The following is a 13,652-nucleotide window of genomic DNA, read 5'->3' as shown; positions in this document are numbered from 1 at the left end:
AGACAAGTCCTCGTGACTTCTCTTAACACGGAGTGTAATTATATAAAAGTATACCTCAAAGTACCTGGCATACATTATGATATCTTTGAGTACTGATATTCAATATCAGGTGACGCGTGACCCGTGAGCACGTCCAATTGTCGTCTATGTAACAAAAAAAACTACGCCCGATTTTAGACTCTCCCCATCCATTTTCAAATCACGAGTGGTTTATGTCCAGTAGTGGACAGCTGTGGGCTTATGATGGTGATGTGATACTATAATGCGTCGGCTGTGAAGATATTTTCTTCATCATTCTATTTCGGGAGCTTGTATAATATTTGACAAGAATTAGAATAACCTATTTCAACCTACTGGAAATAAACGAATAACACTAATTACCATATGTATGTCCGTACTTATATTTTTTTAAAGGTATTTTTTGCCTACTACCTATAATTAAGAATGAATGAGGAAAAAAAATTTAGATTCGGAAAAAAATGTTGTTCATTTAATATTATTAATTATGGGCGTTTAATTTGAAATGCGAAATAATGAAAAAAGTGTTACTTATTTTTTTACTTTTAATTATGTTATGTACATATCTTATGTATATATTTATAAACATTATATTGATGCGTTATTTAAAATTAATCACCACTTTTAAATGTGAAAATAATATCAATTCCTTTCACCTTACACTTACTAATTCCGTAAGCTTTTATTTATACTTCTATTGGGCCCAGATAATATCTTCCCAAAATATTAAATCTCTAGCTCAATCAGCTTAGCCTAAGCTGATTGCGTTGTCTGCCAAGCCGCGGTATTTTATATATTTTTAAAGGTATAAGGTATGGTAATAATAGAATGGGATGTAGTCTTTGTATATTCCCAAAGTTAGACGTTATAAGAGTTAAATATAGAGTTAAATTTTTGGAAGGCGTCGTGGCCTAACGGATAAGACGTCCGGTGCATTCGTGTTGAGCGATGCACCGGTGTTCGAATCTCAGGCGGGTACCAATTTTTCTGATGAAATACGTACTCAACAAATGTTCTCGATTGATTTCCACGGTGAAGGAATAATATCGTGTAATATAAATGAAACCCGCAAAATTATAATTTGCGTAATTACTGGTGGTAGGACCTCTTGTGAGTCCGCGCGGGTGGGTACCACCGCCCTGCCTATTTCTGCCGTGAAGCAGTAATGCGTTTCGGTTTGAAGGGTGGGACAGCCGTTGTAACTTTTTTTTTATGAAAAATAAAACTTGTTTAACTATTTAGTTTATAGTCAGCTCGAATGAAACCAGTAAACATTTTATATTTGCCACTATATGACACGGTTTTACCACAGTCCGTTTTCTTTTTCCTCAAATTGTCTGTATTCTTGCTTCAATTGAAATAAATTAATGTGATACTAAACATTATTCGGAACAGGTTATCTGTGTAAAGTTTCCTTAAGACTTAAGCTGTTTTAGAAATGAGAATTAGTGTTTCAATGAAACAAGTCAAAGTCACGCATAGAGTTAATTTTTGTTTTGTTTTGTCGTAGCGTTTTTTACTGGTGGTAGGACCTCTTGTAAGTCCGCGCGGGTGGGTACCACCACCCTGCCTATTTCTGCCGTGAAGCAGTAATGCGTTTCGGTTTGAAGGGTGGGGCAGCCGTTGTAACTATACTTGAGACCTTAGAACTTATATCTCAAGGTGGGTGGTGCATTTACGTTGTGGATGTCTATGGGCTCCAGTAACCGCTTAACACCAGGGGGGCTGTGAGCTCGTCCACCCATCTAAGCAATAAATAAAAAAAGAAGCAATTTGTGATCTCTTAGTGTAGTCATGTACTCGAGTTCGTATTTGTTAAATTGAAGACATCCGTTACTGAGCAATCTTGTATTTATATGTTTACTTGAAGTAGGTCCATATAGTCAACGAAGACTGTAGTTCTGTCCGGAATGTGTCTGCAGTATTCATATTTTACATACTTGCACGATTGTCACAAGCTAAGGACTTGTGGTTTGAGAATATGTGTATTTAAAATTAATCTTAGTTTTTCCGAATGTAACATAATATACATTGGTATTTTTAGTATTAAAAAATTGCCTCATTATTACACAAAGTTAAAATATTTAAAAATAAAAATAATTATAATAATGTGTCGACTCCATAACCTTTGGAATCATCAAAAAATGTCGCCGCTACGTGTTTAATCTACTCAAAATGACTGTTTTAATAGTCGATTTACAAACACAGAACGTTGTATCAGACAATTCGCAAGCCGCTACAATGTACCTAAAGCGACGAAAACAAAAACATTAGCCGAACCCATTTCCGACGGAAATTCAAACGTTTACAACAAGAGTGCCATAGAAGCATGTACCTACACTATTGTTCTCTACAGTACTCTTACTTTAAAGGGATCACCTCTTGTTCGTGATATTCACTTTTATTCGTACAATGAAACGAAAACAAAACCTTGTAATGTTGTGAAACGTTTGTGGTGTATTTTTGTAATTAACGAGAGAGAACTATAGTATATATGTATGTAGGTGAAGGAATAACATCGTGTAATAAAAATCAAACCTGCAAAATTATAATTTGCATAATCACTGGTGGTAGGACCTCTTGGGAGTCCGCACGGGTAGGTACGACCACCCCGCCTATTTCCGCCGTGAAGCAGTAATGCGTTTCGGTTCGAAGGGTGGGGTAACCGTTGTAACTATACTGAGACCTTAGAACTTATATCTCGAGGTGGGTGGCTCATATACGTTGTAGATGTCTATGGGCTCCAGTAACCACTTAACATCAGGTGGGCTGTGAGCTCGTCCAACCATCATAGCAATAAAAAAATATATATATATAAATAAGAACAATTTTATAATAATATAATTTAGCAGTAATTTAGCGGACCGGTTTGAAAAAAGAGAGATAAAAACGAAGTTTCAATTGTATTTTGTAACGACTGAACCCTTAAACCATAAATTCATGTCCATATCGCAGCCTGTCTTGTAGCCGGAGCATTCCTCGCATGAGAAGTGAAGCCATTTAATTTAGTTTTAATCAGGTTTAAATATTTTTAAATAATAGAAACTTATTGATCAATAAGTTACTTTATTCATTAATCAGAAGAAACTTTATGAAGATTGAGAAGCGAAATAAAACTGCTGTATTTGCTTGTTGGGTTCATCCAATATGATATTGAAATTTCATTGATTGAAGATTCAATTTCATAGTTTAATCAATTGCAGAGAAATATACTTAATTTCATTTTTCATTGTTTAAAATTGGTAAACTCGAGAATGGAAACAATTCCTTCCCAAGTAATACTTTGCATCAAAAGGCTGGGTAGTAGTGTCTTCCGACATAACCAAGTTGGTTACCCCACTCGACCGGGTATCCCTGTACGGATCCCCCAGTGATGAAGTCAAAACGGTAGAAGTGTCTAACAGTCAAGGATCACTATACTTCTTACCATCAATACCAAATTACGTAAGTTAATCCCAATTAAGAAGTCATTCGTGATTTTCTATACGCTCGTATTCTATACTTAATATTATAAAGAGGAAAGATTTGTTTGTTTGTTTGTTTCGAATAGGCTCCGAAACTACTGGACCGATTTGAAAAATTATTTTTCCATTAGAAGCCGACATTGTCCCTGATGAACATAGGCTACTTTTTTTAATTTTTTTTTTATTTTTTTTTTTGGTTTCATGTGTGTTTTAATGTTTCCGAAGCGAAGCGAGGGCGGGTCGCTAGTTACTAATAAAAGTAATACCTGATTAAATGACTAGGAAACTGACTAAGTCGCATCATAGCAAAACCGGGCGTGTTAACCATTAGACCCAGAATGTTATCACAACATTGTGGTACATAATTATTTCTACTATACAATGATGATATGTATGTGTTATGCATGTGCTCATGTAGGTATATTATGTGGATGTTTTAATAAGTGCACAAGATACTCTTATCAAACTATCACTAACCAATTACTTGTTATTAGATAATTTTTGAGAAATATTAATCAAAAATTCTTAATACCAGATGTAGAAAATTTTTGTATGTTATTGAATTGAATAATACAGACATTAACAGTAAGTAACATTGATCAAATGATCGAGTTCCTGGGCTATATTTTCCGCGTTGATTTAATCGTCAATAAAGCAAGATAAATTACAGCCTCATAATAATGAAATATTTTTTACAAGCGTTTCCATTCATTCATAATCTGTATTCTAGAAAGTCAAATTAATAAGAACTCTTATTGTTTATTTTTCTACGGCTTCCTGAAGTCATCTTTGTGGTCATTAGTCTTACATGATTGCAGTTTTTCGAATTCAATGTTATTGTAGTAATTTATTTATTTATTTTTTATTGCTTAGTTGGGTGGACGAGCTCACAGCCCACCTGGTGTTAAGTGGTTATTGGAGTCCATAGACATTTACATCGTAAATGCGCCACCCACTTTGAGATATAAGTTTTAAGGTCTTAGTATAGTTAAACGGCTGCCCCACCCTTCAAACTGAAACGCATTACTGCTTCATCGCAGAAATAGGCGGGGTGGTGGTACCTAGCCGTGCGGACTCACATGAGGTCCTACCACCAGTAATTACGCAAATTATAATTTTTGGTACGTTTTCCATCCTGTATATCAATGATATGCTATGCATTGCTATGCGGATGACAGCCCAGGGGATGCGCGATATATCGGTTAGCACAGTGTCTCTCGAATCGTAATGCAGAACAGACAATCAAAACTTGTATCTGAGGTGGAAAACTCTCTGGGGCGAGTCTCCGAATGCAGTGAATTGAATTTAGTTCATTTCAGCCGACTAGAGAGACAGGTTGGCATCGCGGCGCAATTTCAAAGAGTATCCCTACAACCTTCCTCTAGTAATTGATTTTTTTGTGTCGACGATTCGAGCGATGTCTAATATTGGAGTCATTAGGAGGGTAAAGCCAAGTTGGCATAAAAGAGCTGGTAGTCCTGAACAGAGCAAAGCGATAATACTTTAAGACTTAACTTTACCAAAAACAAGTTTAGACTCGCGTTGAGTACTACTCCCACCTATTGGGCGAGCCTCCGAAATACCAGCTACTTTTATTTGACTCCTTACAGAAGAGGAGCTGTTCGGATTGTTCATAATCCCATTCTGACGGATCGTTTGGAATATTTGGGTCTATGAAGTGTCTTCGTTTTGTATTTTGTACCTAATGTTCCACGGGTAGTGTTCTGAGGAATTGTATGAGATGATCCTATCATCTCGTTTTTAGTATTGCAACGCTCGCCATCGGTGCAGAGTACATAGAGCCGCTGCGTTTATTCACATTACGTCACCAGAGATCTTTTTCTTCACGTATCATCCGACATTCGATGGAAGTCCCCTCCTCGATGTTTTCCAATTATGACATGCCGTTCTTCAAATGAGGCTTGAGAACAGGACTTACAGTAATGCAGCGGCTTGGCTCTGCCCTGGCATTGCTGACGCTCAAGAGTGACGGTAATCACTTACCATCAGAAGAGTCTTATGATCGTCTTGTAGTCAGAAGGGTAATAAAAAAAATCGATCTAAATTCATAGACAGGTCGAGCCCTTCGAGGACAAATTACACACAAATCCATGCTCAGTGCGAGTTTCTTAATGTTCTCGATTGTGTAAAATTTAACTCAAATTTGTATGGAGTTGGAATAGCGCCACTAGTTAACGTTAGAGTTAGAGTTAACTTTTACGCTATCGGGAACGTTAAAAACTCGCATTAAGCACACAGAAGTGACAGTGTATTTTACGCGGGAAAACCCCTTTACGTTCTTCAGTTTAATTCGACACTTAAAGCGTCGACAAGTTATTCCAACTAGTTTTAAGTAAATATGATACGTTGTAACAAAAAAAGGATGACATCCGTGTATTTCTTGTCTTAATACGTAATAAATAATACACGTGTACCGTGTGTACAGATCGCGATTTTTTTTGGGTTCGATAGTCAAAACACTTTTAGTGTTTTTTATTAAGGTTCAAATTGATTATGTTACGTGATTATTTGCTTTCTTTTCTAACTTCCATTTGAGTATATGGTTGGGTTATCATGTTTTTAGGATTGCTGAATGAAAATATTAGCTATGATTGAGTTTAGGACGTTTATTTATGCTATTTATTGTAAATACTTCCATTACTTTTTTTGTTTAATTTCATTCACTATCCATCTAAAGAATCTCTTTTTGATGTTATTCAGAAATAATAAATGTAAAGTAGTCATAAGCATCATTTTTATTAAGAATACCTATCGTAAATGGTGAGCGAGTGTCGTTATTGCTCCAATCTGTTAGCTATCAGAGTTCCTGCTTGTAAGACTGCACGGTACGTTTTGTGTCGAATTTATTTAATGGCAAAATATTTTTCAAAAGGTATACTATCTGTGTTAAACTTATTTGGCAATCTTGTTAGGCACAGATGCGCTAATGGTTTCACAGTTCGCGTGACGTCAAGTCGTTACCGGAAGTAATCTCTTTAGTAACTTTAAGACATGAGGTCAAAATTGCATCACGTAACTGTAGAAATGGACACCTAATTTTTTTTATCTTATATTTCACATTAGTCACGTTAGTTTAATGATGTAATATTTTATTTTATAGTATGGCCTGTACGCGTCTTTCGTGGGTGGATTCGTTTACGCGATCATGGGCACATGCCCTCAGATCAACATTGGACCGACGGCGTTACTGTCACTTCTCACCTTCACTTACACAAGCGGCACTAACGCCGACTTCGCCGTGCTACTATGTTTCATTGCCGGAATAGTTCAGCTATTCGCTGGATTCGCACAGCTGGGTGAGACATCAACAATCTTCTACATAATTCAGATTCGTGTGTTTGGATATAAAATTATTTGTATTTTTTTAATATTTTTTATTGCTTAGATGGGTGGACGAGCTCACAGCCCACCTGGTGTTAAGTGGTTACTGGAGCCCATAGACATCTACGACGTAAATGCGCCCCCCACCTTGAGATATAAGTTCTAAGGTCTCAAGTATAGTTACAACGGCTGCCCCACCCTTCAAACCGAAACGCATTACTGCTTCACGGCAGAAATAGACGGGGCGGTAGTGCCTACCCGTGCGGACTCACAAGAGGTCCGTACCACCAGTAATTACGCAAATTATATTTTTTGCGGGTTTGATTTTTATTACACGATGTTATTCCTTCACCGTGGAAATCAATCGTGAAAATTTGTTGAGTACGTATTTCATTAGAAAAATTGGTACCCGCCTGAGATTCGAACACCGGTGCATCGCTCAACACGAATGCACCGGACGTCTTATCGGTTAGGCCACGACGACTTCAACTACTAACAACCTAAATTAGTTAGTAATTTATATCTTTGCCATCTAGAAATAGTTTTCACTGATAGCTTTTTAATTTCTTTATTGCACTAGATAAGTAGACAAGGTGTTGCTAAATTGGCAAGCGCCTTTTGGTCGCCTTGATTGTTGAGCGGTTACCGCGATGTCTATTTTCAGTATCCTGTCGTAGTCTTTGTGAAACGTATCAAGTATTCTCTATGTGAATGTGCATACTTGTTCTTGAATAATCCTCGATTACTTTGACCTATATCTGTTTAACTATCTATGTTACGTAATGATTCAACTTAATTTTCAAAAACTTTATGAAGGACTGGACGTTGTTTTGAAAATTTGAACATGACGAAGACAATACATATTTTTTTTAATAATAATAATATAAAATAAAAAACCAATCCTTTACTTTAAAGTTGGTCCTAGTTTTAGGACATTCTTTTTTTAAACGTCAAAGCTAATCCTATATGCATCGAACGATAGAACGTTTATTTATTCTGAAATTGGTTGGCTGAGATTATTTTCTTAATGGGATTGACGTTAATCTTAATGTATTACCAGATATGAATACATTACCAGATATGCTTTTTGCTACGCGCCGTTCAGCTCTGAAATAAACTCCCCTACGTTTCTCGAGTGCTATGGTACGAGGTTTGAGGAGAGTTCTCTGAAGTAAGACGCTAACCTATCAGCTTCACGTGGACCTGCTCATCTGTCTAGAAATGCAATTAAATAAACAATAGTTTAAAAAAACTAACAAAATACGCTTTTAAAGAAAATCCAAGTAAAAATAGCGCGGGGTACTTTTCAGGATATTATCAAAATAACCCTTCTACTCATATCTGTTCATAAAATATTTATAACTACTGATACGATACACCCCACGCTTTTTGTTACAATAAAATCTTTTTTTTTTACACTATTTTTAATTCAAATTTATTTTCTATTTTTTATTTGGATTTTCTATAAAAGCGTATTTTGTTAATTTTTTTTAAACTATTATTTATTTTTCATTTTTTAGTTGAATTTCATTTTTTTTTAATATTGTATCGTCATCGGTCCTTAATAAATATACCAAATTTCGAGTTAATCCGACGTTTTGAAGGGGGTCAAAATCATGTTCAAAGATTCCGTTACATACTAACGTACATAAGTCTGAAGCTTATAAAAGCATATTAAAAATATGAATCCTTATTCATGCGTCAAAGCAATTGAATATGCAATTTCGAAAAGGACACATCTCTGAAAATGTAAAATGTTCAGGAAATGAAAAAAACTAATTATTTTCTAAAGCAGTGTAAAATTTACAATATTAACTTTTGAGATATATTTTAGTGTTAATTAGCAATTGAAAATTACTGGAATTATTATAAAATGGGTGTAGGTAAGCCTCAAAACTACATGTATATGAAAAAACGTATTTGACAAAATATGCGACATGTGCCCTTTTCGAAATTGCATCAAAGCAATTGTTTTTAACGTATTTAATTTTATACGTAAACACTTTCAGGGTTCTTAGTGGAGTTCGTCTCCCTACCGGTAGTGTCAGGTTTCACGTCGGCAGCTGCCATCACTATAGCTTCATCCCAAATTAAAGGCTTGTTAGGATTGAAGTTCAGCGCAGAGACCTTCATATCGACTTGGAAGGAACTCTTTGTTCATATTGGAGAAACGAGGATGCAGGACACATTACTCAGCTTATTCTGCTGCATTGTGCTGATGGGAATGAAGGTGAGAATTATATTTTGAATTAATTTTTTTTTTTTTAAATTTATTACTTATAATTTAAATTTGAAATTTCATTAAAACACGGGTTAGACGTTCATTTTGTTTATATCAAATGCTGTAAGTATAATGTGGCTTGAATAATGAAAATTAGGAATATACTATAACTTTTTCTTCCTGAATTTACTACTGAATGCGTTTATAATATTAGTTTGATGAAATGTCACTAGTAATTACTGCCCTGCTGCCTATTTCTGAAATGATTCCTTTCGTTATGAATTGTTCTCGAACCTTATTCTTGGGTTAAGCGATTACCGAAGTAATTTTTCTAGGTATCATTACATATGATTTTTTCCTGTTATGAACAATCTGTAATGCTGGGTAATTTAAACAGAGAAAAACCTAATCTTTAAGATTGCGTATCTAGCGTAACTAAATGTAAGAAAATACTGTTAAAAATCTTCTACTTTGACAAAAACTCATATGAAATACTGCAGTTTTGCGATGTAACGACTAAGGGAAGATTTTCCATCCAGCCAGTGAAATTGCTCGGTAGACCGACAGTCCTAGTGTTGTTGTTTGGAACTTGTGTATATGTAAACTTATGTTGAAAATTTCGTTAGCGAGATTAAGGCATCTGTCAAATATATTATGTTCAGTGATAGCTATCGCCACATAGTGTGCTTTTTCCGAAATTATTATTATTAAAACGGAACGTGAGTGATAATTTTTTCAATTAAAATCAGCTCTTGATTATTTCATAATTAATTCAATCTGAACGATATGCGATTTAAAAACAATGGGCTAATTTACTTCAGAAGTTTTTCTAAATCTATCTATCTATAATATATCTATGATATAATGTAGGATCTTCTAAATTTCTTAGATGGATATTGGTGACTAAGAATTTTTTTTACGAGGCTATGAGATTCAATTGTTTTCCTTAGGTGTAATCCTGTGTTCTAAACTACGCGTTTAGGGCATTCCTTCGGCCAAGTTTCCAATTTCTTAGTTCTGTATTAATTTCGTCGATAATTCAATGCGACATTGCGCTCTTGTGTACAACCGGAGACCGAGGTTGCCGCAACTTCGCAAACTCCGTTACAAAGTAAATACGGTTTGATTGTCTCACTTTGTCCGTTGCGATGTGGTGTGCGCACTCCGATGCAGTTTCACTGTTTGATTTATCTTCATTCAGAACTTGCTTATGTGAATGGTAATTATTTATTAGTTAATTACTTTACGATCTGTGGTTAGGCAAACGACAACCGATTAGTTTGGATCTATATTTGTGTACACCAACACTTGCTTACATTTTTTAAGGAAACATAACGTACCAGATACAAACATAGCTATTTCAACCGTTAAAATGAAAATTAAATTATGAATTTAAAAAAAAAAATTGTGCTAATATGGTAAGTCGTACTAAGCGGTCAGTGGAGCCCATATATGAGTCGTCTATTATCAAAGGCGGCAATCTGTACATTTGGACAAAAAAATTTTATTGATATGTCAATACAGATTTATTTGAATATAATCGTCTCCTTCAAAGAATACGGTACAAAACCTGCATTAAATAAAGGTTAATAGTTAACCTGTTATTTATCTAAGATGTCGTTCCGAAGAGTTTTGTGACTGCCAATGGAATACAAAGTCAATAATTCGTTTTTCTGATTTACCAATCATTGTCCAAAAGTCAGATTGCCGCCTTTGATAATAGTCGACTCATATATCAACCGTGTCAAAGCCACCATCCATCTCGAGATATGGATTTTAAACGGCCCCACCATTCAAACCGAAATATTACTGCTTCACGGTAGAAATAAGCAGAGTGGTGGCTCACAGCCCACCTGGTGTTAAGTGGTTACTGGGGCCCATAGACATCTACAACGTAAATGCGCCATCCACCTTGAGATATAAGTTCTAAGGTCTCAGTATAGTTAGTTACAACGGCTGCCCCACCCTTCAAACCGAAACGCATTACTGCTTCACGGCGGAAATAGGTGGTACCTACCCGTGCGGACTCCCAAGAGGTCCTACCACCAGTGGTACCCACCCTTCAGGGCTACCACCACACTCATTACGCAAATTATAATTTTTGCAGTTTAATTTATATTATACGATGTTATTACTTCATCGTGGAAGTTGTTCGTGAATATTTATTAAAAAAGAGTAAAACAAAAAACTAAATTGCAAAAAAAAAAATTCGAAGCACGTTATAAAACTAATGAAATTAATGAATCAAAATTACCTCAGCAGTTATTTTAACGGTCAAATTTAGACGAAATATAAAGGTAAAATGGAATAAATAAAGTGGTCTTAAATATTTTATTGAAACTATTTTGCATATTGGCCGACATAAAATTATTTTCAAGGATACACTTTGGGGACATAAAGCACAGTCTGTTGACAATAAATTGAACCCTTATTCATTCAATATGAATTAAGTTTGTCTGCGTAATGGACGGTAGCGTCGGAACACGAAACAATAGGTTAAATAAATTATTAAAGGTCTTTGGGAGGTTGCTTGTATTGTTTTTAATTAATAATGTTTCGTTTCATATGTGTTTCGGTTAGAACTTTACCTTTGTTGATAATAATTATATTTCGAATTGTTAGCATTGTCATCGCTTTTGTTTCACGTTTTTGCTCAAAAACCACAATGAAAGATTGAGATAGTCGTAGGTAAGGAATAAACTTTACAGAAGGTTAAAATTAACAAAAAAACATTTTTAGTTGATTTAGAAACAAATAAAAAAAGTGTTGTCATTTTTGTGGTAGGCTTCAGGTCAGCTAGTATAGTGAAGTATAAAAGGCAGGAATATAGTGATTCCAATACATGGTGTATTGTTTTATCTGCCCTTTTACAACAATAAAGATACTTATGTGTGCTAGCCCGATATAATCTTTGTTAACTTTTACAATTGCTTAAAGTTAATCAGTAATTACCGTACTTACAAACTTCAAATTATGAATTGGGGTGATAAAATGATTATAATCTGAGTTGGTACTGCATGTGGTTTTTCAATGTCACTTTAGTATTGTTTTAATAATATTTTGTTAAAGTTTGCAGATATAAAAGTTTAATTAGATGGAATGGATTGTCAAATAAATAATTTGTAATTGTATGTTCAGGTCAAAAAGCCTTCAAGATTCTCAATTTTGAGCAGCTTATCAATATTACAGTCACTTGGAAAGTAAAATCAAATTTGCTTCTAAAATGACTTCAACAGTGCCAAATCGCACCAGTTCCAATTCATTCCCTACTAATCACAGGCTAGGTTCTGATCCCTGAACTGCGACCTTCGAGTACCAAATTTATCACTAATATCATTACTCTAGTACGGTTAATTTTCATATCATACCTACACGGGCAGGTCTTGGGCCACTTTTTAAGGCCAAAAGTCTTAACTACACAAAAACCAGTAAATAGTTTTGTGAATGAAAGTATGTGTGATTGACTTTCGACATAAGTACCAGAGTCTTTAGGTAATTCAAAGAGATACACGGACGCCTCAAACGGAATACAACATTTCAGGCATTAAAAGATATCGAAATCAAAAGTGTAATAAACGACAAGAACCGAAAAGGTATGCTGATACTGCAAAGGTTTTTGTGGTTCGTTGGAGTCTCACGGAACGCCGTGGTCGTGGTGCTAGCTGCAGTACTGGCGTACACGGTACATGAAGATAAAAGGGACCCGCTCATATTGACGGGTGAGTTTTTTTTTATTTTTTATTTTTTTATTGCCCTTGTAGGCAGACGAGCATACGGTCCACCGGATGGTGTGTGGTTACCGTCGCACATGGACTTCAGCATTGCCAGGGGCAGAGCCAAGCCGCTGCCTACCGCTTAATACTCTCCACAAGCCTCGTTTGAAGATGGACATGTCATAGCGCTCGGGAAACACCGTGGAGGGGAGCTCATTCTAAAGCCGGATGGTACTGGGCAAAAAAGATCTCTGGAAACGCACTGTGGATGAACGCAGTGGCTCCAGGTAGTATGGGTGGACGGTGACGGGCGGTGTGATGGTAAAAAGGAGATGAGAGGATCATCTCGAATAATTCCTCAGAGCATTCCCCATGGAACATACGGTACAAAATTGTACATGGAACATACGGTACGGTGCTCTCGCAACTCATGCTGTCAATTCATTATTCGGACAATATATTATTGTTATGTACGTGGTACTCAACGTATTGCTTTTCGTGAATGTAATTGATAGGTACTATAATTACCCCTCGAATGTATTATATATAAAATGATATGGAATAGGTATTTCAGAATGAATAAACAATAAAAGACTTAATATTGTGTTTTCTGTTATATAATAAGAAAACAATATTTACAGCTCTTAATCTCTTTTAACATTAATATTAAAAATTAAACAGTAAACAGTATTAATAAACTATTCAAAACTGAACTCGCTTTTTACTCAAGGACAGACTTCACTCCATGACACTGAAGAAAAATCCTTTTTAAAAACTAAACAGTTTTAATTAATTAAGGTTTTTCTTTACATATATTTACGAGCTGCAGCGAAGTGATGTTTCGTTACAGTTTGAAGGGTAGGAGGGGTCGTTCTATTATAGAGTTGGGTGATC

At 35.4% G+C, this 13,652-nt stretch overlaps 1 protein-coding gene across 2 annotated transcripts in view; it reads left to right on the top strand.

Annotated features, from left to right (window-relative positions):
- Positions 1–13,652, top strand: part of LOC101743197 (sodium-independent sulfate anion transporter) — a 53,714-nt gene that overhangs the window by 18,285 nt on the left and 21,777 nt on the right. For both annotated transcript variants that reach the window (XM_021352172.3, XM_021352173.3), the window contains exons 3-5: positions 6,604–6,799; positions 8,834–9,054; positions 12,587–12,764. In XM_021352172.3, coding sequence (XP_021207847.2) covers positions 6,604–6,799; positions 8,834–9,054; positions 12,587–12,764 — 595 coding nt within the window. The remainder of the gene's footprint in view (positions 1–6,603; positions 6,800–8,833; positions 9,055–12,586; positions 12,765–13,652) is intronic.

This window comes from Bombyx mori, chromosome 17 (genome assembly GCF_030269925.1).
Source record: "Bombyx mori chromosome 17, ASM3026992v2".
In the NCBI taxonomy this organism is placed as follows: domain Eukaryota; kingdom Metazoa; phylum Arthropoda; class Insecta; order Lepidoptera; family Bombycidae; genus Bombyx; species Bombyx mori.
The sequence above is the reverse complement of the archived record's forward strand: the minus strand, read 5'-3'. Positions and strand labels throughout refer to the sequence as shown.